This window comes from Podarcis pityusensis (genome assembly GCF_964106645.2).
Source record: "Podarcis pityusensis genome assembly, chromosome: 12".
Taxonomy (NCBI): domain Eukaryota; kingdom Metazoa; phylum Chordata; class Lepidosauria; order Squamata; family Lacertidae; genus Podarcis; species Podarcis pityusensis.
Genome location: NC_138037.1, coordinates 46,496,365 through 46,523,127, shown reverse-complemented (window position 1 = coordinate 46,523,127; position 26,763 = coordinate 46,496,365). Strand labels below are relative to the sequence as shown.

General features: G+C 42.3%; 1 protein-coding gene across 2 annotated transcripts in view; it reads right to left on the bottom strand.

Annotated features, from left to right (window-relative positions):
- LOC308459338 (collagen alpha-6(VI) chain-like) overlaps positions 1–26,763 on the bottom strand; it is a 75,110-nt gene that overhangs the window by 11,014 nt on the left and 37,333 nt on the right. For both annotated transcript variants that reach the window (XM_080974528.1, XM_080974529.1), the window contains 23 exons: positions 26,040–26,389; positions 25,256–25,334; positions 22,027–22,172; positions 21,381–21,473; positions 20,444–20,497; positions 20,292–20,363; positions 20,158–20,184; positions 18,359–18,403; positions 18,226–18,279; positions 16,986–17,048; positions 16,397–16,462; positions 14,841–14,894; positions 13,657–13,692; positions 10,393–10,455; positions 8,332–8,394; positions 6,649–6,711; positions 5,442–5,504; positions 4,370–4,420; positions 3,530–3,565; positions 3,226–3,288; positions 2,272–2,334; positions 1,434–1,469; positions 100–136 (listed from right to left, as the gene is read on the bottom strand). In XM_080974528.1, the coding sequence (XP_080830654.1) occupies positions 100–136; positions 1,434–1,469; positions 2,272–2,334; positions 3,226–3,288; positions 3,530–3,565; positions 4,370–4,420; positions 5,442–5,504; positions 6,649–6,711; positions 8,332–8,394; positions 10,393–10,455; positions 13,657–13,692; positions 14,841–14,894; positions 16,397–16,462; positions 16,986–17,048; positions 18,226–18,279; positions 18,359–18,403; positions 20,158–20,184; positions 20,292–20,363; positions 20,444–20,497; positions 21,381–21,473; positions 22,027–22,172; positions 25,256–25,334; positions 26,040–26,389 (1,677 nt within the window). The remainder of the gene's footprint in view (positions 1–99; positions 137–1,433; positions 1,470–2,271; positions 2,335–3,225; positions 3,289–3,529; positions 3,566–4,369; positions 4,421–5,441; positions 5,505–6,648; positions 6,712–8,331; positions 8,395–10,392; positions 10,456–13,656; positions 13,693–14,840; positions 14,895–16,396; positions 16,463–16,985; positions 17,049–18,225; positions 18,280–18,358; positions 18,404–20,157; positions 20,185–20,291; positions 20,364–20,443; positions 20,498–21,380; positions 21,474–22,026; positions 22,173–25,255; positions 25,335–26,039; positions 26,390–26,763) is intronic.

Genomic DNA, 26,763 nt, shown 5'->3' with positions numbered 1-26,763 from the left:
TATTGTAATTGCAGGCAAGTGGTCAATATATTAACCAGGCTCTGTATAGGATGTTCTTCCTCCTTTCGGTATCAAAATTCAAAATCGGGCAGTACTTACGGCTGTGTTGACGCAGATACTCAGTGAGTCCACAAGGCTGGGGTGGCACGGGAATGAAAATGAAAAGAGATATGTTGTTAGCAGAAGAAATATCTGATTTCTAAGCAGGAAGTGCAAGTTGAGAGCCAATATGTAATTATTAGGGTGATGAATCAGGTCTGGGAAAACCCAAGTTTAAATCCCTCCCAGTAAGGATGCTCATTGTGTAAGCCCAAGGTAGCTATCATCCCTCAGGCTATCGTATCTCATACATGTGGTGCTGCGATGCTGATAATGCCTATTTAAGGCACATTATGTGGGTGTGTCCTGTGGAGTGTTCTTTCTGGTCACAAATGGTATAAATTGTTTAGGCATGGCATTGAGAAAGTCAACAGAGGAAAGGTTTTTCTGCTTTTCTCACAACGCTAGAGCCAGTGCCGGATTTATGTATAAGCTAAGCAAGCTATAGCTTAGGGCCCCACTCCCTTGGGGGCCCCCCAAAAAAATTAAAGGGAAAAAACCTGGATGTACATTTCCAAAATATAAGATAAAAAACAAACAAATTTGATAAAATACATATTTTGTTATGTGCAAATGGCTTTAGATACCTATTAGGGCCATAAATTACCATATAGCATATATTCAACATAGAAAACAGCGAAAAGGACAGCTGGACATATAAAGGGCCACATTACCTTCAGTAGCTTAGGGCTTCATCAAACCTAAATCCAGCCCTGGCTAGAGTTTTGGGAAATTCAAGGAAGCTGAATTTCCCAAAGGGAAGTTTTTAATATTTAATGCTGTATTGTTTCTAACACTCGATTGGAAGCCGCCCAGAGTGGCTGGGGAAACTCAGCCAGATGGGCGGGGTATAAATAAATTATTATTATTATTATTATTATTATTATTATTATTATTATTATTAAAGATTCAGGACAGATAAACGAAAGCCTTTCTTCACACAGCTAACCTATTGGATTCACTCCTATTACAGAAAGTGAGGGCATCAACTTGAATAGATTTAAAAGAGGATTAGACAAATTCATGGAGGATAAGGCTATCGTAGCTACTTAACCATGATGGGTGACCAGCTGGACTAAATGAGCCATTGGCCTGATCCTGCAGGCTCTTCTTGTGTTCTTAATTATTGCTCACATTAACTTTCTTTTGGAATAGTCTTTAATATTTATGCACGTTCCTTCACTTTGAAATCATATCCCTGCGGTGTGGGGCGTGACAGGTGAGCAACAAAAGTGGATCCTGCAATCCCTTATGGTTGCAAAGAGACTTACACTTCAAGGCTGGAAGGGGAAAACACCCACACATCATAAATACTGCATTCCAGGTATACGTACCGAAAATGAAGACAGGCCCTTCTCGCCTTTTGGACCCTAGAAGAATAAGGTTGGGATCAGAGAACTATACGTTGAACCGAAGGTCAGCTGGTGGTATTTTTCTGATAGAAGAGTCTTGTTGGTGCCCATGCCATCAATGTTATAAGCCAAGGGCAAGTGCAACGTTTTCTGATCTCTTAACCATGGTTACCTGCTCAGCCATACCCATTTTTTCCACCTTCTCTAACGGATGCAAATCTCTCCTTTCCTTCTACAGCATTCACCACAACACAACTTTATGCCTACCCTAAGGTGAACATTAGCCATGGTTTGTTTTAATGCCTTCTAACCCTGGTTTAAAGCAACAGCTTATGCATTTACTTGATTGACTGATATAAAATGTTTTAAACCATTTGGCTGGTATAAAAATACTCTCTCCCCAGCTTCTGCTATTGCTTTTGTATTAATGTTAAGTAGCAGGAAGTGAGCGGCAGTTGAGTCCCATGGCATTCCACACCGTAGATGTCATGGGACAGAATAAAAATTCCCAAACAAGGCCTTTTGAAAGTGGTCTGACGCTTCAGAAAAGAACTATTAGACAAGAATGCCGCCGATTCTGAAAGCGCACAGGTACTTCTATAGGACTGATGAAATCAAAGTTGCTAAGCGTTTCACCAGCATCATGGGAATTGTGGCATTAAGGAGCCCCAGTTGGCTGCAGATGGGAGCATGACTTTACTAAAACTCAGATCACTTCATAGGCCTGAGAAGATAAGCGCATTAGAAATCTAGCAACTCAGAGAATTAGACTTGTTTCTGATGCATATAAAGCAGCATATGTTTATAGAACAAAACATACCGGACGTCCTGGAGGACCCCAGGCTCCTCGGCCACCCGGTTCACCTTTTAATCCTGGAGTACCCTAGAAATGTTACATAGACAATCTGTTTCAAGTACAACATCAAAAAGACGGTACGTTTGCATATTCACCAGAAATAACAGAAGACAAGGAACCTCCCGTCATCAGAAACGACACCCAATTAGTATTATATTAAGGAGGGAAGCTCGTCAGAAAAGCAGCTGAACAAGTACTAATATATACACAGAGAGAGCCATTGTGGCACATGTCGCCATCTCTTTTGGAAACAAATGCTAAATCTGGATGCTTTCCTTGGTCATAGCCAGCTCTTTGCTAGGGCTGAATAGTGGGGGGATTTTAGATGTTTCTACACATGGCACAAAGAGGGACGCGGGTGGAGCTGTGGGTTAAACCACTGAGCCTAGGACCTGCCGATCAGAAGGTCGGCGGTTCGAATCCCCTCGACGGGATGAGCTCCCATTGCTCGGTCCCTGCTCCTGCCAACCTAGCAGTTTGAAAGCACACCAGTGCAAGTAGATAAATAGGTACCGCTCCAGCGGGAAGGTAAACGGTGTTTCCGTGTGCTGCTCTGGTTCGCCAGAAGCGGCTTAGTCATGCTGGCCACATGACCCGGAAGCTGTACACCGGCTCCCTCAGCCAATAAAGCGAGATGAGCGCCGCAACCCCAGAGTCGGTCATGACTGGACCTAATGGTCAGGAGTCCCTTTACCTTTACCTTTAAGGGAAAGTTGGACTTTCCAGTATCAAAACAGAAACCAGGACGGCTTCTCTAAATCAGGGACGTCCCTGGAAAATAGGGACACTTGGAGGGTCTGTTAATCCCATCTTCCCAGAATCTGAAATATAAGTACCGTACTACAGGAAGGGCATGTAAGAACCAAACTAACCATTATACTATTTAAAAAGACACCCTCAAATTGCTGTTCACCATACCATTCTTCCCCTAACGCCTTTTGGTCCTGGTTCCCCAGGAAGGCCTGGGTCTCCACATTCACCCTGTTGAATTGAATAGAAAACAAAGAAGGTAAAAATGTCTGTCCTAGCAAAGAAAGAAAAAATCAAAATGTAAGCTATCCTGCTTATTCGCCTTCCCATGATAGACATCACTATGGCCACTGAACTGGGAAGCAGAGTGCATACAGTCAGTTCAATTTATTACCAGAAATGCTAATAATGACTGCATTAGGTTTGAATCCCTTGTCAGGATTTGGCCCTCAGAATATATGTACATGGGTACCTGCTCTCCAATGTCTCCTGGGAAGCCTTCTTCTCCCTATAATTTAAATATATATTTTATAATTAACATTCTAAAAATTCCTAGACGGATGTTTCTTTTGCTATTTTTTAATCAAGAAAGTGTTAACAAAACTGAGGATAGGTGTAAACTTAAGGTAGAGAAGGAAACAATCACGAAACGTAACAGGAAAAGGCTATCACTCCGAGATATGAGCAAAAAGCTAATAAATAAAAAAATGGGGTATGGTTTTTGTAGTGACAAAGAGATTCTAGTCTATTCCAAGCAAGCATAGTTCATTCATGCACAACTTTTGTAGATCACAGTTTAACATTCAACATTCACAAAGTAAAAATTAGTTCCCAGCTTTATATATATACATAGTTTTAAAACCATCCACCCACTCATGAAGAAGAAAAGCACAGTTTTGTTTGAAAAACAGCACCTCTCTCTTAATAATGAAAACTGCACAAGAAAAAAACAACACCTATTAAAATTGCTTATGTGTTTCCTTTTCTTGCATGTAAAGAACCCCTTTAGATTTCAGCCAGCAACTAAATATCTGATCCTTATATGCTCATTGTGAAAACTGTGGGACTCAGAAGTGCACCCTTTTGGATTAGGATTCCCCAGTCACATCAAAACAAGAATTTAATGCAGCAATTTAACACCAGGCAGTATTCCTTTCCCAAAGCTATGCACTCTGTAGGTTCTACTGATGATAATGACATTTGCACTCATGTAAGGGAATCCACAGTAATTAATTGGGAGTAATTCCAAACTGCATAAAAACAAGTTCAAAATTTCATCTACAGGTTTTTTTAATTTAAAAAATGTAATTACCTTTGATCCTTTCTTTCCTTCTTCACCATATCCAGGAATTCCCTCATCCCCCTAGGGCAGACAAGCAAGAGATATGTTTAAAAGTGGGTGGTCAATTCCTGAGGGAATGTATTAAAAAAGTGTGTATGAAACATATTTGTTCTGTCGTGAACTTGGGGCAGGGCTGTTGTGGAAGTCACAAATTTGACTTTCTGTGGTAAGGTATTTTGATTTCTGACACCACATCGTACACACCAGGGACAGATCTTTCTGGATTACAAGTTCCTTCGCCCCTGACTTTTGGCCATGTTGGCTGATGCTAATGGCAGTTAGAGGTCAACAAAGGCACCATGTTGGTTACCGTCATGTTGTTGTTGTTTAGTCATTTAGTCATGTCCGACTCTTTGTGACCCCATAGTCCAGAGCACGCCAGGCACTCCTGTCTTCCACTGCCTCCCGCAGCTTGGTCAAACTCATGCTGGTAGCTTCGAGAACACTGTCCAACCATCTCGTCCTCTGTCGTCCCCTTCTCCTTGTGCCCTCCATCTTTCCCAACATCAGGGTCTCTTCCAGGGAGTCTTCTCTTCTCATGAGGTGGCCAAAGTATTAGAACCTCAGCTTCAGGATCTGTCCTTCCAGTGAGCACTCAGGGCTGATTTCCTTCAGAATGGATAGGTTTGATCTTCTTGCAGTCCATGGGTCTCTCAAGAGTCTCCTCCAGCACCATAATTCAAAAGCATCAATTCTTCGGCGATCAGCCTTCTTTATGGTCCAGCTCTCACTTCCATACATCACTACTGGGAAAACCATAGCTTTAACTATATGGACCTTTGTCGGCAAGGTGATGTCTCTGCTTTTTAAGATGCTGTCTAGGTTTGTCATTGCTTTTCTCCTGAGAAGCAGGCGTCTTTTAATTTCGTGACTGCTGTCACCATCTGCAGTGATCATGGAGCCCAAGTAAGTAAATCTCTCACTGCCTCCATTTCTTCCCTACCGTCATATACAGGGGGGGCAATTCATATCACCCTTTGAGCCCAAGACACTTTTGGTTTTCAGTCAGGCCCTTTGAGTAAGATGAACATAAATAACAAACCCTCATTCCTTGTGGCCCACGGGGGCCTGCTGGTCCTTTCATTCCAGAGTCCCCAGGTTCTCCCTGTTGGGCAAATTGAGTACAACATCATATATGAGAACCAAAGGTGTGAACCAAAATGGAAAGTTGCTGAATCAAAATCAGAACAGAGAATGAGATATGTAGCAAACTGAGAAATAGTTACTGGCAGGGTTACAATAGCTCCAAAAGTGAAAATCAAGACAGAGTTGTTGCGCTTTTCTCTTTTTTTTTTAGGGGAACCAAAGCTTTTTCTAAGGAATGCTCGACACGATTTAATCTCTGTTGACAGTTTTCCAGGACATTTGCCTGATTTCCAAAAAACAATCCATGATGCCAATTTGGGGGAGAATTCTAGGACATTCTGGAGAATTCTAGGAATTCTGGAAAATCAGGACGTATGGCAGCCCTAGTTACTGGCAACGTAATTTGTGTTTGGCCACAATCCCCCCAAAACAAACTCAGTCAGAGTGGGATTAACCTTTCCTTACTTAAGGTAATTTGGGATTTATCAGTTAGAGACTCGAATTCACAGACATTCTTTCACTGTTAACAAATACTCGTTTGTTTGTTCAGTTCATAAGTCACCTAATAAAAAAACATGTGCACTATGAAATACACGTTTGCACAAACTTTGCCTTGAACAGGGACTGGCTCAGCCACCGTCTATGTAAAGTCTGTTTTGACTATTTATTTGAATAAAGGCAAATTAAATATTGCCGTTTTAGGAGCAGAAGCTCTGTGCCTTTTACAGCAGCATAGAAGGAAAGCATTGACAGGCACAATATTTCCTGATTACAGGAAAAAACAATGCCTGCTTGTCTTTTGTCATGCGACACATAATGGCAAAAAGCTCCTGTCAAAAAAGAAGTAGTAGTTAGCAAACCTAATTTAAATGCTAAGGGTTTTTTTTTCCCCCCACAGAGAGAAAAAAAGATTTTGGAGAATCTGCATTGGGAAATTTTCTCCTTATCATTTATAGCAGGGTGGCTAACATGTGGCCTTTGGGCTGTTGTTGGACTCCAACTCCCATCAGGCCCAGTCAATGCAACCAGTGTTTAGAGATGATGGGAGTTATGATCCAACAGCATTTGGAGGGTTGCACATTAGTCACACCTGATGTATAGACTGTATGGGCAGACTTTACACTTTGTGTAGAAAAATTAATAGCAGACATTTGAAAACATACTTCATTTCCTCTTAGTCCAGGTTTCCCTTGGTTTCCTTTAGGGCCTGGGATTCCCAAGTTTCCCTGAAAAGAAAACAAACATTATATCAAGCTTTTTAAGTTTGACCAGAAAGAAAGAAAGAGAAAAGGAAAAAGAAAGAAAGAGAAAAAGAACAAGAAAGAAAGAAAGAGAAAGAAGGAAAGAAAAAGAGAGGGAGAGAGAAAGAAAGAAAGAAAGAGAGAGAGAGAGAGAGAGAGAGAAAGAAAGAAAGAAAGAAAGAAAGAAAGAAAGAAAGAAAGAAAGAAAGAAAGAAAGAAACCCTTATCTTCTGTAATGTGTGGAACCTTTCAATAATACTCATTGCTGTACTCTATCTCTGTAGCACCCGCTGCCATTGGCTATGAAGACAGTGCCTCCCGTACTGTGTATTAAAGGTAAAGGGACCCCTGACCATTAGGTCCAGTCGTGAACGACTCTGGGGTTGCGGCGTTCATCTCGCTTTACTGGCCAAGGGAGCCGGCGTACAGCTTCCGAGTCATGTGGCCAGCATGACTAAGCCGCTTCTGGCGAACCAGAGCAGCGCACGGAAACGCCGTTTACCTTCCCGCCGGAGTAGTACCTATTTATTTACTTGCACTTTGACGTGCTTTCGAATTGCTAGGTTGGCAGGAGCAGGGACCGAGCAACGGGAGCTCACCCCGTTACGGGGATTCTAACTGCCGACCTTCTGATTGGCAAGCCCTAGGCTCAGTGGTTTAGACCTCAGCACCACCCACGTCCATTACAACCCACAAATGCATCCTGGCCAGGGCCAGCCCTACCATTAGGCAGGTGAGTCAGGTGGAAGATGCCAGGGATTGGCGGCAGTACCCCTATTCCCAAAAACTAGTCTGCTCTGCTCCTCCTGAGGGAGCCTGCTGGCTTCAGGCGCAGCGAAGGATATTCCATCGCCAGTTCTGAAATCAGATTCAATTGCAAGCCTAGTCAGATTCAATCCATGGAACGGGAGGCTCCATTTTGTCCTTTGCTACAAGGAACAAAATGTCTCAAGCCAGCTTGATATGTTCCTGAGTAAATTGCACACAAAGGCCTCCCCACCCCACACCCCATTCTCAGGGAATTCTTTGTTCCATCAGGCCAACCATACACCACTGCCGACTCTTTTAAGAGATACCTCTCTCCATGTACAGCACAGTTAAGTCTACTCATGTACATACTTCCTATATAGATTTACAAGGGGTTGTGCCCCCGCTCGCTCCATTCACCAACACCCTGCCACTCCTCTTCCAGGAAAGAAGTAGCAATTTTAAACAATGGCAGAATCACTCCCTTCTCACTTCCATGCCTTGGCCATTGCTGTTGTGCAACCTACCTTCAATTTTGCTTCCCTGCCCCCACCCTGACTTCATGCAAATCCCTCAACTGGGGCTGTGCGATGACATCCTTACGTTTTTATTATATAAAGAGATATCAACATGAATAGTGAAAAATACAATACAAAATTTATTCAGTGTTAACTACTGATGTAATATTCTTTTTGTTTGTAGAGAAAAAAGGCCAGCCTCTAAAGGAAGGGTTTGTTTATAAGTGCATCCCGAACGGCTGAGTTTTCGAAATCACAATCGGGTCTCGCTTCAGAATGCTTGAAAAGCAGTGTATTAAGAAAGATGAATCTCATTGAAATATGCATGAGGCCATTTTACCGGAAGACCTTTGTTTCCTGAATGTCCTTTCTCTCCTTTCTCACCAGGAATTCCACTTGTCCCCTGGAAAACAAATTATATCTAAGAAGTCTGGTAAATTCACCCAAATGTATACCTGAAAGCTTATTAACTTTATGCTACTAAACAGAAACATATATGAATTTGTTTTTATCGTATGTGGTGGACGTGTCCTAATGTGAAAGACTTCTGGGGAAAGATTTATAATGAGTTGAAAAAAATGTTGAAAAATACATTCATTAAGAAACCAGAAGCCTTTCTACTTGGAATAATAGGATTGGAATTGCCCCCAAAAGATGTTAGACTGTTTTTGTATGCCACTACAGCGGCAAGACTTTTATTAGCTAAAAACTGGAAATCGCAAGAGATACCAACAATAGAAGAATGGCAGATGAAGATGTTGGACTTTTTGTTTGCTGGCCGACCTGACTGGAAGAAGGAAGAGGAGATACAAGAGGATTGGAAGAAATTTAAAGAATATTTAGCTAAAAATTGTAATATAAGATAAATAGAAAATTCTTGGAAGATATTAATAGGCTTAGGGTAGAATAAGAATATGTGCTTGTGAATATTAAGGATTAGAACATTAATAAAGGAGAAGAGGTTCGTAAATGAAAGGAGTTAATATTATTAGAAATATGAATTTGGAGAACTGTTAAACAGGTGATATAATGAAATTCAGTTAGAGGGGACTTGAGGAAGTCAGTTATCAATGTAATGGAATTAGGGATTTGAAGTAATAATTCTTTTGTGTGTCTTTTTTCTCTGTTCTGTGTTTTGTAATGTTTTTCTTTTTTCTCTGTGATAAATGTGAAAATCAATTAAAAAATTTGGGGGAAAAAGAAACATATATGAATTTGAAAACTGGGAAACATGTGGGAAGTCAGGATGGAAAGGCTTTTTTGCAATAAGCATAAGCAGACACATTTGTATTTCATACACACACACACACACACACACACACACACATATATATAAAACCACGCTAGTTCCAGAATCTATTATATGTTGTTTTTGACACAGTCCAGGCAGATGGGCACACAATCAAATTTATTTCAAAGTCAAGTCGTTCCAAATACACGTATCCCTGTACACACATAGATGATGTTCTCTGGCCCAAGTTTTAAAGTGATTTGGCATGGGGACACTCTTTTTAAAGAAGTTTTTGAACGCTTTTAGACATTTTAAATATTTGATTAAGTGCTTGCTGCTCTCAGCGTCTTGGTGAGGAAAGGCAGGATAATTAAAGAGTGAATATCTTAAGAACAGTATACACTGGTACCACTTGCCCTTTAAAAAGCTCTCATGCCAAATTCTCAAGGTTTCTCTATATCATGTTCTACACACCTGTGTATTTAGCAGGGCAATTATTCTGTGAGCTTTGTGCAATGTTATTCTGTGTGTGTGTTTAATATACTGTTGATTTATGAGACAAGCAGAATCCCTGACAATTGCAGACACAATTTTTTTTACACATAGACAGAGAAGGTAGAGTGCAAACTGATATATTGCAAACGTCACCCACAGCAACTTATGAGACCCACAGCTACCTGATCTATTTAATGGGAACGACTGTGTTAGTTAAATTCAGCTCTGGTCCTCTGAGCTGATACGGCTCATCTTGGCTTGAGCCCAGCAGAGTATATACCCAGAGTCCGCAACAGAAGGATGAGGCAGGTATGACTACATTGCTAAGCTTTATTTCTAAGCTATGCAGAGAGCATACAAATGTACATCTTGTCTCTGTGAGAAGCAGAGAGCAACTCCAACAAAGAAGTGACAGTACAAAGAAACAGGAAACCAGTAAACGTCACATCCCATCTCCCTTTCCCGTGGGAATCCAACAGTATCTGGACTGTGGAATGAAAACATAGTCCTGTGACTACCAGCAGCTGCTCAGTGAGGGAAACAGAAACCAACAGACTGAACCTGGGATCATTTGCATTCAAACTATGTGATTTTCCATTTATTTTCACCCTTTCCCTCAAAACACACACACACACACACACACACACACACACACTGAATAGTACTAATACCCACCTGTTGACCTTCGAAGCCTTGTTTTCCTTCCAGACCTGTGGGGCCAGGGCTTCCTTTTGTCCCCTGAAAGAAGAACATTCTTGTTGGCTTTGGTTTTCCCCAGTGAGTATGATAACGATCTTACTTCCTCCCCACCTTAGTTTCTATAACTTAAAAAAACCACGACAATTTTTCATGCTACACAGTAATGTCATTTAGATTCAATAATGTTGGACGCAAATTTCATGTGGGGGATTTTAATAGGGCCCCATAGAGCTGTGCTTTCCTCCATCTCATGTCCGCACATTGGCACATAGGCATGTTCACAGGCCTTGATATCAGCAAAAGTGGAGAGTCTGTGCCTTCCATGTTTCTATCCAGTGCATGCTTTCCACCTATTTGTGCTCATGAAAAACATGCAGAAGGAAGGGGTAAATGCGTGGGATGTAATCCACTGGGAGCAGTCAAGTACAGCATTCCTTGTTTTCCTAGAGTAGACAAGCAAGGGAATGTTTGGTCCAGCCAGTCGAAACTTCCTGTTCCTCCTGGCCTGGAGCATGCTTCCTTGCATGTGACTAGTGGGTGGGCGTGACCTTTCCAGACCTGGTAAAAGACCAAGGCATGCTGCCACTCTCTCTCTTTTCCATCTTCCTTTTGTCCTGTGAACTGCTGGACTGCTAGCCTGCAGTCACTAGGTAAATCTCCCTTATGGGGTAAACCTGTTTGTATATGTTTGAAACTTCAAACCTAAAGCCTGCCTTCAGAGATCACACTGCCTGATCGTGAGTAAAAATTCTTTCTGTTACTTATGGATAAGACTGTGGTGTCTTTATTCTTTTAGGAGGGATTCAAGGGGGTCTTATGGTAAAGGTAAAGGGACCCCTGACCATTAGGTCTAGTTGTGGCCGACTCTGGGGTTGTGGCGCTCATCTCGCTTTGTTGGTCGTGGGAGCCGGCGTACAGCTTCCGGGTCATGTGGCCAGCATGACTAAGCCGCTTCTGGCAAACCAGAGCAGCGCACGGAAACGCTGTTTACCTTCCCACCAGAGTGGTACCTATTTATCTACTTGCACTTTGATGTGCTTTCAAACTGCTAGGTTGGCAGGAGCTGGGATCGAGCAAGGGAGCTCACCCCGTTGCGGGGATTCGAACCGCCAACCTCCTGATCAGCAAGTCCTAGGCCCTGTGGTTTAACCCACAGCGCCACCCACGTCCCAACAAGGGGGTCTTACCAGGAAAATATTAGAACACATTTCAATCTGAATAAGCCAGATTGAATTGCGTATTGTCTTGAGAAACTCACATGAGTTTGCAACTAGTTTTCTGCTGTGTAAAGGGGAATGTAAACTCTGCTAGGTAAAGGAACTTGCTAGCGCAAGTTAGGAAGGATATTAGTAAGCAATATATCCTCTCCTGCCACCCTGAACATCCCCACAAGATGGAGATAAGGGAAATTCACACAGGCTTCCAAGAGTCAGACTAGATGTTTGCTAGATATGTAGATACATTGCTTGGGGGGGGGGGGGCGTGCAGGGAAGATTTCCATTCCAAATGTGGCTGGAGCCCTGTGTGCTGCCTTTTGTACAAGGATCATCCTTGATCACTTAATCACAAGCCTGTGATTAAGTGAGAAGAAAAAATCTTGACTTGCAGCTGCACGCTACATATCTAGTAAATGTCCACTTTGTCCGTTATTCTCCCCAACACCTCATCATGCTGCCTGCTAACCAGCAGGGAGAAGATTAGGCTTCTTACAACCAGTGAAAAATGCAGAAGAGAGATTAAAAATCTTCTCTTGTTTTGTTCGGACAAGCGTCCTTTGAATTTCTTCTCTTTGACTCCGTCCAGAAGGCAGACACCCACACTTCCTTCATTAGACTCTTCCCCCTCCAGCCAACTCTGAGCCCATCTAGGGTTGGGCGTAACTGTTAATTTCAATTTCTCTCGGTTTCTCACTTTTTCGGTCTTGTGCCCCACATTTCCATATCAATCTGAATATATATATTTTTAAAGTAAACATGAAAATTCAGCAACATTTTAGTGTGGCTGTCTCCTAATATACACTGTTGCGTGTGCAATGTTGTCCAAAATGCAATTTTTTGCAAAGCTCTTTCCCCCAATATAATGCATTTTTGTACGTTTCTCTTCATTAAAATATGCATTTTTGGGTGAACATTACTTGGCTGCACAACTGCATTGCAAAATTCAGAGAATTGCTAATTGCGTGTTCAGACCCAGAAACCTCCCCCCCTAAATAAATTCACACATGATTCAAATTTTGGTTTTGGTTTTTGGCAGAATTTAATCCACAACTTCATTGATTACAAAAAGTGACTGGTTGCATAGGCTCTGGTTCGACTAGCTCCCTGCCATGCAGGTAGCGCTGATCCAGGGTTCCAGCATAGGTCAGCCAAGGGTGAACACCTGGATGAGCGGAAAGCCAGGAACGGGCTAACTCCACCACCCAAATGTCCCCTTGGACTCAGGCATGGGCACAGCCCCCTCTCAGGGGTTGACCAAACCATCGAGTCCCTGGATTACTTTAACGGAATACCCTTCACATAGGGATGGCGAGAGCGTTCTCCCATCCCTATCACCTGAACCAGAGCCTACCCACAACCTTACAAGTTGTGACATTTTGCTACACGGCAAATGGCAACAGCCAATCAGCCAAGTGGGGGAAATTCCTGCCATGCCCCTGTCCCAATGACAGACGACACACGATAGCATAGCAAGGTCAAGCGCACAAGCCCTAAAAATAAGGAGAGGTGGGCAGGTATTCCAAATGCACGCGCCGAAAGAGGAAGCTCTGGGTCACGTGCATGGGCATAAATAGGTCCCTCGAACCGTTTGGACTGCGTCCCATTGGCCAGATTGCACCCAGCTTCGAGGGACCTACCAATCGGGCGTTGTGGCTGACCAATTGTACCCACCCACAACACACGGTGTCGGTTGTCCAGGTCTCACCGCAATATGTGCCCTCTTTAAAGGAGGACCCGATTTTCATAAGATGGCTGTGTTTCGGTTGGTGTTTCGGTACACAAGTGCAAATTAGGGAGGTTTGCCTTCTAGTGTGAACCAAATATAATCCCACCCCAACCCACCCAATTTCTACACTTTCAGACAGGATTGGGGGGGCATGAAAATGCCAGGTAGCTCCATCTCCCACCAATCTACTCTTCTCTCTCCAACCAGTTTCTCCTTACTGACCTGGGTAGTCAGGAGTTCCTGTGGTTATGTCTCATAGCATACTTACTGAAACTGGTAAAATTAAGAAAGACATACCGGTGGGCCTGGAAGTCCTCTTCGTCCCTCTGGTCCCTGCGACAAAAGGAATATTTGTTACTTTAAAGGTCCTAACTTGATGCTACAAACATTCACAGGCTTGCTTTTTGACGAGTGAGCAGCTCATGGAGCCCTTGGTTTGTTCCACACTGCTGCCACCAGCCAACATAGGCTTGGCACCATCAACATCTTTTACTTCCCTCCACCACCCCTTCCTCCATCTTTGCCAGACCACCATCCTTCTCCCCCATTCCTCCCCATTTCTCCTCCTCTTCCTCATACAGTTCTCTTCCCATCCCCCCTTTTCGGTAACATTTAGTATCATTGCAATTATAATTTTTTATTTATATCCTGCCCTCCCTGGCCAAAGCCGGCCTCAGAGGGGCTAACAACAAATAGCACAGTGTCCATAAAATCACACAGTCAATTAATTAAAATACATTCTAAAATCAATTCAGAATCAAATTAATGGCAACCATTGGGCTAGAGTTCTATGAGGATTACAGAAGGAGAGAGGGGGTCAGACTGTGCCTTGGCCAAAGGCCTGGTGGAAGAGCTCCGTCTTGCAGGCCTGCGGAAAGATGTCAAGTCCTGCAGGGCCCTAGTCTCTTGTGACAGAGCATTCCACCAGATCGGGGCCATGGCCGAAAAGGCCGTGGCTCTGGTTGAGTCCAGCTTAACCTCCCTGTGGCCCGGGATCTCCAAGATGTTTTTATTTGAAGACCGTAAGGTCCTCTGTGGGACATATCAGGAGAGGCGGTCCTGTAGGTACAAGGGTCCTAGACCTACATCTCCTCTCTGCCTCACCTTGCATGGGGTTTGAGAAAGAGCCATGGAGGCCATTCTTCCCCCCAATTCAGGCATTCTGCGTTCATTATTTTTATAAACTCTAAGTTTTAAAAGCCTTTTCAGCTGCTATGGCAAACCACAGCAGCAGTGCAGGCAGTCTCGTGGCCATCTCACCCCAAATATCTGGAAGACCTTGACCCTGAGTCAGGCCAGTGTGTGCCCCTTTTGAGGTTGGCTTGTTATAAATGCTCAGACAGGATTTATGTGACATTTCACAAACAGGGACCGTAAAGTAAGTTCTCCATTGTTTCGGATACCGAAGATGTGGTCTAGTTTGGAATTTGCTTAATCTTTTATTTACTAAGAAAACCCAGGTGAGCTACATTAGTCCTTACACTGTTTCCTGGAGATCCGTTCTCGCCTGTAGTACCTTGCGATCCTTTTTCTCCCTGCGGATAGAGAATTTAACTTTACATCACGGTTTCTGCAGCAATTATTGTGGCTCTTAATCTTTCAGCTTTTCACACTTTGCAATTCTGTTGGGGCAGACACAGAAAGAGCAGGCACACAGTTCACCTTGGTGGGGAAACGTAATGTTCGTATACGTGCCTGAAGTAGTAGGAATAAAAAACATAAATAGGGGAGGCCAAGAGTCAATTGTTGCAGGATGACTACAGTACTACTATCAAATGGTCACTGGTGGAACAATAGCAACTCTTATAACCTTAATGGTCCAACTGGGTCAAGTGACAAGCTTGCTACTTGATAAAAACATCTCCAGCTGATTGCAGGTAATTTAATCCTTCTGTCTTTGTTTCTGGATTTCTCAACTCACCCCCACAATCCCCCTATCCAGAATACATGTAAAGTGATACTCTGTGCTGGTTCTTGTACCAATGGTTGAACAATTGATATATATGAAGATTACCGGGAAGCTTTTAATGTGTGGTGTTCTGTTGTATTTTTGCATATTCTGTTGGAAAGCACACAGAGTGGCTGGGGCACAATTTTTTTTTTATTATTATTTACCACTAGGGTTGTCAGAGAATTCCGATGCAAATAGAAACGGGAGCAGTAATTGCTGATTTTTGCTTATTTGTCCCATGTCCAGTACAGAAGACGCGGGTGGCGCTGTGGGTTAAACCACAGAGCCTAGGGCTTGCCGATCAGAAGGTCGGCGGTTCAAATCCCCGCGATGGGGTGAGCTCCCATTGCTCGGTCCCTGCTCTTGCCAACCTAGCAGTTCGAAAGCACGTCAAATTGCAAGTAGATAAATGGGTACCACTCCGGTGGGAAGGTAAACGGCATTTCCGTGCGCTGCTCTGGTTCTCCAGAAGCGGCTTAGTCATGCTGGCCACATGACCCGGAAGCTGTACGCTAGCTCCCTTGGCCAATAAAGCGAGATGAGCGCCGCAACCCCAGAGTCATCCGCGACTGGACCTAATGGTCAGGGGTCCCTTTACCTTTACCTTACCAGTACAGAAATTAATCCATTTGTGGTTTCTATTGCATTCAGTACACAAATGAGAAGTAACTGATTGTTTCCTGCCCTCATTTAAATTTCACTTCCTTTGCATCTGAAGTAATGGGGTAGAATAATATAATCACAACACAATTTTTGTAATTTACTCAATTAATTATGTAAATGACCTAAGTTATGTAAGTTATGCAATATTGCCATGGTGGGTAGTGAGACAAATACAATAGTTTTTGGTGGAAGGTGGACTGTAGCAGAAGAGAAACAGTGATGCTACCAATTAAAATCTTCCAATTAAATGATTTGAAAATTCTTATCTAAAGCTGTGATTAATGAATCAAATTCATCAAATCAATTTATCCATTTCGCTTGTAGTCATCTTTATTTGTTCATCAATACCTTATAGTAAGGATCGTATTTCAAGTGTTCAAAAACAAAAAAGATATAAGCAAAGCTATAATTATCAATAGTTACCCTGCTCCCTTGTAAACCTTTGTAACCTTTTGCTCCTTCTACATCATTAGCCACTCCAGAATCTCCCTAAATAAATAAAAAAATAAGCTGAGGTTTACTTTCATGAAGACAAAACCAAAGTGTTGAATAATACACAGAGTAACACAAAAGTTGCCGTTCGTTGTGTAATCAAGATATGAGATATATCCACCCTTAAGGTTTTTAATTAGTTGAGAAGCATGCATTTTCTTTATATATAACAAGAATATTGTAGCGCCCTTTCATATTCCTGCTGAATTGGAGCAAATGTCAATCAGGTGTTTTTTTTCCTGGATTGCCATTTGTTCCGATTTATCGCTAAAGAGCGGATTTTCCAGAAGAAAGCGGTGGATCAAGGGCAAAACCACTTGAGTTGGACCCATGCCTGGAAAACATGGGACAAGCAGAAAACTGCTCGGACCCTTGGTTTCTAGGCAGAGGACAAACGCAAGACTGGGCGAGCCCTAAGAGGGGCTGTTGATATATATTTTAGTGCATTATAAACACAATCAGAAACTGCAACCAGATATATGGTGTAGTAGTATGTTCATGGAGTGCGGAGAATACTTACAGAATCTCCCTGGAAGCCTTTCTGACCTTCATCACCAGGAAGTCCACTTGGTCCTGGGCTGCCCTGGAGATGTAAAATAATTCTGTGTAAACCTCCCAGATTGTCTGTTTGGACTTGTGGCTATTTCAAAACCAAGAGAGTTGGGACCTTGCAACCCTTTCCCGTATGGTGAGGCTGCCCTTTGTAACCTTCACGATTGACTTTTCTAATGTGCTTGATATACAGCTGCGCTGAAATATGACCCGGAATCTGCAGGTGGTACAAAATGCTACTGCTAGTGAATATTGGGAAGTGAGGGCATAACCAACTTCTTTTGCAACAGCTGCACTGGGTGCTTGCTAGCTTCTGGACCCAATTCAGAAGGCTGATGTTTACTGTTAAAGTCCTTCATGCACGAGCCTCCATATCTCTTTGTTCCACTAGTAACACCCTGCTCTATATGCATTCATTACATGAAATAGATATCAAAGGTAAGGAGCTGGGCATTCCCTGAAGTGTCCCTCAAGACTGTGGAATGGTCTCCTGGTGGAGGTCAGAGATTCTTCTATTTCAGCCTTTTGTTGGGACTATTAAAGCCATTTATTTCAGGTGACATTTGGCTGACTGATTCTTATCTATGGGATGCCATGATTTTCAGTGGTGGCTGGGACATGCTAACTAATACAATTATATCCAGTTCTCAATTAAGCCATTTTAAACCATGTGGAATGCATTTTTCTTTGTTGTTGTTTTGTTGTAAATGTCATTTGTGGTTTTGGTGCCTTCAGGTGCCATCAGACTGGTGTGGAATAGCTCGGTTTGGCGAGAGATAGGTAGCTTGGGGCACCTGATAGATTTTGTAATATTTACAAGGTCACAAAAAGTACAGCAGCTTTCCAGATGGGAGATGCCATTCAATACAGGCAGTTCAGAAAATTTCCCCCGAAAAGGAAAGACATATATATTTTCCCCAGATTATCATATGCAGAAACTGGGAAGCCCACCAAGCAAAATGCAAAGCTCACAATGTCTACGTGTCCCTGTCAAAATTTAGCGCCAGCATTTTATGGATGAAATTGCAATATTCCCATGCATGAGACATAGACATTTTTTCAATATCTTAGGAAGCCCAACTATCCTAAACTTCTTACTAGTCTTTCCTTTGAGAATTATGTAAAAGTTCCTCACTTATACAGTACACTGGCTTACCAACTCTGCTCAATGTCAAACTTGGAAGCAATGATAGAATTTGAAAAGATACCTGCAGGCCTGCATCCCCCTTTTCTCCTTTGTGTCCTGGGAGTCCATGTGATCCCTTGAAGAAGATTTTGAAAATTAAATTATTTCCAGAGTTAAAAAAAGACTGCGACACAAGGAGGTGGAAAATAACTTACCTCTTCTCCCAGAATTCCATCAAGTCCATCATCCCCTTTCTCTCCCTAAGAGAACAAAACCACGCAATGAGTTGCACTGCTACTCAGAATAATCAGCCTGCATAAACAGTCCAAGAAAAATAGAATCTTTGTCAACTCCAGCACCTGACCAAAGCCTAATAAGGATTTTTATTAATAGTGTCAGAAGTTTGTCCTACACTTGAGTAGGATCCTGGCAGAGACACATGCCCGATTGGCATGTTCTCTCCCTCCTGGTCTTTCGTTCGGGAGCTTCAAAAGCTTTATTCTGCCTGAACATCACAGTGACCGATGCCAACAGACATCGGCACACTTAGGGATCTGAAGAGTCTTTGCAGCTTGCGTAACAGACCTCAGCAACTCAGCATTTTGGCTAATCTACTTTATTTATTTACATATAAACACACACGGAGCCCTGCAACATGGCTCCTTCTCTCTCTAGCATCAGACAGCAAAGAGAAAGAACAAAGGACAATAGTCCCACTTAACGGAACACAGTAACACAAACATCCTGTCTCCGTCACTTCCCACTTTGTGGAGTCAAAACATACACCGCCATGTGATAGGCAACAATCCCATGACTGCAATCATGGAGCAGGAATTCTAACAATTTTTAGGGTCCCCCTCCTTGACCCAGTGTCTCTCTATGATCCACTCCAAAATCTGCAATGTTATCTGTCTCTAGTTTCACATCCTTTCCCACCTTTTCTAAAGACCTAACCTCAGCCCAGAACTAAGAAATATAAAATATGCAACTGAGCCAGTTGTTTACATTCATTTACTTTGCCTATAACAGTAAAAATTCTGTTTTGTTAAGCACTAGTCATAAAAAAAACTTCCAGTTAGGGGAGGGAAATAACTCACTTCAGGCAACCTTATACAAAACAGAGACCAGAAGGTTTTGAATCGCATCTTCCTATGCCATTACTATAGATGTGACCTAGATTCATAGTCCATAATTTGCTACTTACTCTCGGGTTGCAGAGCTAACAGAAGGGGAAACGGTGCAGAGCAGGGGGTGGTGATTGGGGTGTGATGGCCAATGGCCAACTGTGGATGTGACATGTTGGGAAAGGCCTGGTGGGCTGGCCAGAGAGGGCTTGGTGGACCAGTTGAAGTCCCCAGGCTGAAGACTTCCCAACACTAATGCAGGGCTTTGCCTCACTGATTGGGAACCCACCTTTGCCTATGAGAAGGCAAAATCTTTTCTGATATCCGATATCTAACAAGTGAGTGGGTTCCAGTTCCTCTTTCATTCAAAACAATCTGAGACAAATCATACCTCAAGTGGCATGGGTAGAACTCCACATGGAACTCCACCATGCATCTTGGCAAGGTCATATATTGAAGAGGAATAATGGTAATGGAGGAGAAGGGGCTCAGTCCTTTCCACACTAGCCATTTTTGTATTCAAATTCGCCTCTCCCTTTCCCCTGTAGTTTTCATATTTATATCTATGATAGTAAGTGTGCATCTGGAACCCTACGTGGAGGAAAGCATATGCAGGGATTTTGAGAAGAAAATGCAGTTGGTGGGGACTCTATGTTGTCACACCCTAACTCAAAATTTGTGTTTCTTGAGGCTGCTCCTCATTTAAAAAAATAAATAATGGTGCTTTTTAACACTCATTTCATGTAATATGTAGCTCATCCATTGTTGTCGTCATCATTTTCATTATCATTATAATTCCAGGAATAGGTTTATAAATCTTTCACATTCGCCAAACAATCCCAATGTTTTTGCAGACATAAGACAGCACAGACAACATTTTCTTACTGCACCTTTCTTCCAGTTCGGCCTTGTAGCCCCTGAAATATTAAAAACAAAACAAAACAGGTGTTCATTAAATGACAAAACAAAACATTACAAAATCCGTCTTTTGATTATTACTTTAATTGCTTAAGTGTATTCCTACCTTCATTCCTTGACTGCCTGGGTCTCCCCTGTAGCCTTGGGGTCCCTCTGGCCCAAGGAATCCTCTGGAACCCTAAAAGAGAAAGACGACGTCAGTGGAAACAAGGACCCTACTATGAACTGAAAAATTATTTCAACGTTGATATAACTTACTGGCTCTCCATCCTCTCCTGTATATCCCCGATGGCCGGGCAAACCAGAAGATCCCTGAAAATAAAATTTTAATAAAGAAGGTCAATACTGAAATTTGGGGAGCATTCAGATGAAGTGCTTTCTTTAAGAGTGGCTCAATATTTAGGAAAAGGTGCAGTCTGATAGATGCAACTTCAGTATTCTAGAGTGTAGAATATTTGCATGCAAGTTGGAGACTCTTTTACTTTTTCTAAAATTGAAGGGACCTCGTACGTTACAAGTGTTTATCTGGGATGCACAAAGAGTTGTATTGTTTTTGATATTTGGTCGGAAGCTGCCCAGAGTGGTTGGGGAGACCCAGTCAGATGGGTGGGTGGGGTATAAATAATAAATTATTATTACTATTATTATTCTTAAAACATTACCACTGCATGGAAGGCTGCCTTCATTTCCTATACAGTTGTACCTTGGAAGTCGAACGGAATCCATTCCAGAAGTCCGTTCGAGTTCGGAAACGTTCGGAAACCAAAGTGTGGCTTCTGATTGGCTGCAGGAAGCTCCTGCAGCCAATCAGAAGCCGCGGAAGCCCCATCGGACATTCAGCTTCCAAAAGAACGTTCGAAAACCGGAACATTCACTTCTGGGTTTCAATTGTTTGGGAGCAAAGGCATTCGAGATCCAAAGTACGACTGTAGTTTGAATTATCAAATGTTAACTTGCAGAATTAATAAACAATAAAATCCAAGCATTTCTGTTTTCCTTGATGAGCATTCGGCAAGTTTCTACAAGCTAAATATTAGATTTAAAATGTAAGTTATTTTATCAGTGGCATATGAACTCCTTGAATGTTCAAATTAGGAAACTGGTAAAGGCTTCCACATGAAAGATACTGCATGTGGAAAGGAGTCAACATACACAGATGGTTGTAGTAAATTAAATTATGCACAAACATCCATACCTGTGATCCAATTTTCCCTTTTGGTCCACGGGGCCCTTCCTCTGGCATACACGTACAGAATTTGCAGCAGCATGTTCTCTCAGCAATTTGTGTCTTGAAAAGAGGAAATTGTCACAGATGAAACATATATTCTTAGCATATTCCTGTAGCTTTAAATGTGATGAGAACTGAAATCACTGCACCCCATACCAATCACTTATTTTCTGGTCAAAGGTAAAAGGTAAAGGACCCCTGGACGGTTAAGTCCAGTCAAAGGCGACTATGCAGTTGCGGCGCTCATCTTGCTTTAGGCCAAGGGAGCCGGCGTTTGTCCTCAGACAGCTTTCCAGGTCATGTGGCCAGCAGGACTAAACCACTTCCAGCGCAATGGAACACCATGACGGAAACCAGAGTGCACTGAAACACTGTTTACCTTCCCGCCACAGCGGTACCTATTTTTTACTTGCACTGGCATGCTTTTGAACTGCCAGATTGACAGGAGCTGGGACAGAGCAACGGGAGCTCACCCTGCAGCGTGGATTTGAACTGCCCACCTTCCGATCGGCAAGCCCAAGAGGCTCAGCGCTGCCCACATCCCTGTTTATTTTCTGGTATGAGGAGCATAAAGGAATGGACCCTTAAGCCTTTAAATGTCTTATAAACTTACCACAAAGGCAAACAGCCTGCTGGCAATATTTTGTGTACCCATACTTAATTGCTTGTTATATCCAAATCCCTTTCCAAATTCAATATCCAGAAGATCTGCAAAGTTGGTAACTCCTTCCAGAGCAACTGTTATTATTCCATCCAGTCCTATTTGAAACATTGGTTGTTAAAAATATGTTACACATATCTATTTCCCAGACTGTTATTTGACCTCTTATTTTTCAATTCCTTATCCTGAAGGATTAACTCACATGCTATGTATGCTATAGTAACTAAAATGAGGAGAGTGAAGAATATATCATTTTTCACATTTCGTTTTTACAACTCTGGCTGGGACACCACTTAGTAGCAGATCAAAGAAGCAAAGTAATCCTCTAACTTTCTGAATTTGTTCGAACATCTTAGCACCCAAAATAGTTCTCATGGATGCAACAAATGGGATCTATAATTATTTACAGCTATAGTCGTACCTTGGAAATAGAATGGAATCCGTTCCAGAAGTCGGTTCGACTTCCAAAACATTTGGAAACCGAAGCCCGGCTTCTGATTGGCTGCAGGAAGCTCCTACAGCCAACTGGAAGCTGCGGAAGCCCCGTTGGATGTTTGGCTTCCAAAAATAGTTCGCAAACCGGAACAGTCACTTCTGGGTTTGCGGCATTCGGGAGCCAAAACGTTTGAGAACTGAGCTGTTCAAAAACCAAGGTACGACTGTAATCATAAACAATATCAGAGCGGTTTTTAACAATTATATATGAAACCATACACTAAAAACATATAAAAATGTTAAAATCGGAAATCACCTATAATGGAAAGATGCATTCTTAATTGCCTGACGGAATAGAAAAGTTTTCAGCAGGTATTTAAAAGTTAAACAAGAAGGCACACAATACTGGGCTGGTGACCCTAAGGCAGGGGTTGGCAGCCTAAGGCCCATGGGTCACAAGTGACTCACAGGGGTCATTTAACTGCCCCACGAGCTGCCCCCAAACCAAGCCACCCACTCAGTGAGTCCCCGCATGCAGTGCTAAAGTGGTGTGGCATGGGGACTCACTTTCGTGATGCGGGAAATCATGTCTGCACATGCGAGAAACTTAGGGCGCAGGCGTGATCTGGCCCACAGAGGGATCTCCGCTGGAGTGAACTGGCCCAGGCAAGGTAAACCTTGCCGACCCCTGCCCTAAGGCTTACTTTTTTTTTGTCAGATGAGGCTTTCCAACACAGGGAACAACCAGCAACACTCCAGCAGATGAGCTCAGTGATCAAGCTGGGATATAAGGTATATGGGCAGACTGTGGTGTCACATGTTGGACCAGTTGGAGCTTCCGAACCAGGCACAAAGGCAGCCCCACATCGAGCACATTGCAGTAATCCAGCCTTAAGGCTACAAACATATGGACTACAGTGCTAGTTGTATATTGCAGAGGTACATAACTGCAACACTGAACCAGAGTAGTCCAATGTTGAACTCATGCTCGAGATGTGCTGCGCACATCCTGAATGTCATGTACGGGAGTTCCCCTCTCCCTTCCGGTGGCTCACCGATAAGAATTAATGAGCATTTGGTAGATTTATAGTCTTTTTATTATAGCATTCTGTTATGAGCACAAACAGGCAACTCTCCGCAAGGATATTAGCTGCCTACTCTGACTCCTCCTTGCAATTTCTGTAGCAAGGAGTGTGCCAAATGGAAGTTCTCACCCTGCGTCTCCTTTGTTCTCTGACACGCTTAGATCTCTGAGTTTGGGGAAAGGGAGGCGATTCCCCCCCCACTCTCGATTGATGTATTGCCCAGCTGCTCCCTCCCTTCTGGTTGCTTAGCTACTATATCATAGCTGGGCAGCTCCTTTCTCAACTGTGCAGCTTCTGTGTCTCCCTGCTTCTGGAGATGCTGGAAGCAAGGGTAGGCGAATATTCCCCCTCCTCTCCGGTTAGGATCCGAGCTTCCTGTGATTGCACCCCCCATCTCCCGATTCAGACCAGCCCCTGACACTGAATACTAATAATAATAATAATAATAATAATAATAATAATAATAATTTATTATTTATACCCCACCCATCTGGCTGGGTTTCCCCAACCACTCTAGGCGGCTTCCAACAAAACACTAAAATACAATCACCTATTAAACATTAAAAGCTTCCCTAAACAGGGCTGCCTCCAGATGTCTTCTAAAAGTTTGGTAGTTATTTTTCTCTTTGACATCTGGTGGGAGGGCGTTCCACAGGGCAGGAATAAGAATGTTATTATAGATTAATGCAACAAAATTTGTATATACCACTCGGTCATTTATTACCCTGAAGAGTCTCCATTTTCTATCCCTTGAATGTCAAGGAATTCATCCCTCCAGTCTTTTGATCTGAACAGTTCTGCTACTCTGGGGATGAACTGAAGGCACATGACACCGAAATCTTGCTAAAGCTATGTGGGGTTGAGTTTGGTTAGTGTCAGGACAGCAGACTTCCCAAGTGAGTCCTGCTGGTGCACTTCCCACAGGCGACTAGTGAAAAGAGCATGCTAGACTAGATGGACCATTGACCTCATCCAATAGGCTCTTTGTATGTTCTTAGTGCCTTACATATGTCACCTTGCATACCACCTTATTGTTATAGCTATAACTTATCTGCGCTATTTAACGAAATTAAAAGACGCCTGCTTCTTGGGAAAAAAGCAATGACAAAACTAGACAGCATCTTAAAAAGCAGAGACATCACCTTGCCAACAAAGGTCCGTATAGTTAAAGCTATGGTTTTCCCAGTAGTGATGTATGAAAGTGAAAGCTGGACCATAAAGAAGGCCGATCGCCGAAGAATTGATGCTTTTGAATTCTGGTGCTGGAGGAGACTCTTGAGAGTCCCATGGACTGCAAGAAGATCAAACCTCTCCATTCTGAAGGAAATCAGCCCTGAGTGCTCACTGGAAGGACAGATCCTGAAGCTGAGGCTCCAATACTTTGGCCACCTCATGAGAAGAGAAGACTCCCTGGAAAAGACCCTGATGTTGGGAAAGATGGAGGGCACAAGGAGAAGGGGACGACAAAGGACGAGATGGTTGGATAGTGTTCTCGAAGCTACCAACATGAGTTTGACCAAACTGTGGGAGGCAGTGGAAGACAGGAGTGCCTGGTGTGCTCTGGTCCATGGGTCACGAAGAGTCAGACACGACTAAACGACTAAACAACAACAACAACAATCTGTGCTAAAACAATTATATCCTGATTTTATGTAACGTACCCTTTTTTCGAAGTTCTTCCGATTTCTTTTTAAGTACTTCTTTGTCAGCATCCAAGCCATCAGAGAAAACAAGCAAAACCTAAAAAGTATTAGAAAGGAAAGACTAAAACAGCAACTGTATATACCCTAAGAGCAACAAGATATATGAAAGTATGGTACAACTTCATTCATCAAATAGTATAATGGCTAGCTAGACTGAAAGAATAACTGCACATCTGGGGAATTGATTTTCTTTTTTTTATATAAAGTAGAACTAGGGATGGAGGAGAAATTTCATTCAGTGTGCATTTAAATACATAATCCAAATGGCAGCTGTCTTTTGAAATCTGCATTTTTCTGAATTTTGTGATTTGGTTTCTCAATCAAAATATGTACAAAATGTATATTTGCCACGTATATAAAAATGCATATATTAGTGAAAATAATATACCAACATTCATTAGGGAAAAATGATTCCAAAAATGCATATTTTAGGAAGAACCGCATCCAAAAATATTGTTAGGAGAACGTGCTCTAAATGACAAACTTTCATCCAGATCTTTTGAATTTATTTTTTTTTGAAGTGGTGCAGAAATGTGATTAACTGAATTTAAGATACGAAAAAGGAGAAACTAAGAGAAGCTGAAGATTTGTTCCTTCTTAGTTAAGACTGACAGGCGACTACAAAGCAGATACAGTGATGGAGATTCGGATTATTCCAAAGGGTTAGCTGGCAAGTATGGAATAAAAAAAACGTGCTTACGCAGCATTTAAGTACCATCTGTTGAGCATGAGAATAACTTACCTGGCTTCGCATGTGATTACCAGATACACTTTCAAATACATTCCAAAGGCTGTCTAGGAATTTGACATTGAGATATGATGGGCCGTTCAGCCTAACTTTCCGGAGATCCTCTAGGATTTTTTCATGGTCAACTTGGAGCGTCCGCAGGAAAGGTGTGTCAGTATTTTCTATTAGATTTGCCACACTGAACTGTGTTTTTGTTCCTTTGTTACAACTCACAGCCCCATAAGATGTAAAGTCTTTTAAAATATCAGGGAGATAAGTCTCCAGAAGGTGCTGCTCATGGAAAATATGGTCTCCTGCTTTCTGAGATGAGATGTCGAATCCAATAACGACATCCATAAAACATACTGTTTTAGGGAAACACAAAGATTTTTAAAAAAATCACAAATTAATTTTAAAAGTAAACCCTGGAAGAAGATAGGTACAGAAGGAGCAGTGCAGAACTGTATTCTAACAAACTTGAACCATTTATCCTTTGAGATTGGTTACTTCTAAGTATCTCAGGTGATATCTAGAGAAACATCTATCTTAAGATTTTTTGATCAGTCTTTAACATCAGCAGTTAGGAGTGTTTCAGCCCTGTTTTTGAGTTTGTTTAAAATCTAAAACAGCTTATCGCATTTTCCTTTGTAAGTTTTTTTAAACCTTTTTGTAAAGGCAATACTAGAGTTTTCACAGCTGAGTCCTCAACTCCTTATTAATACTGCTTGGCTTTCTTTAA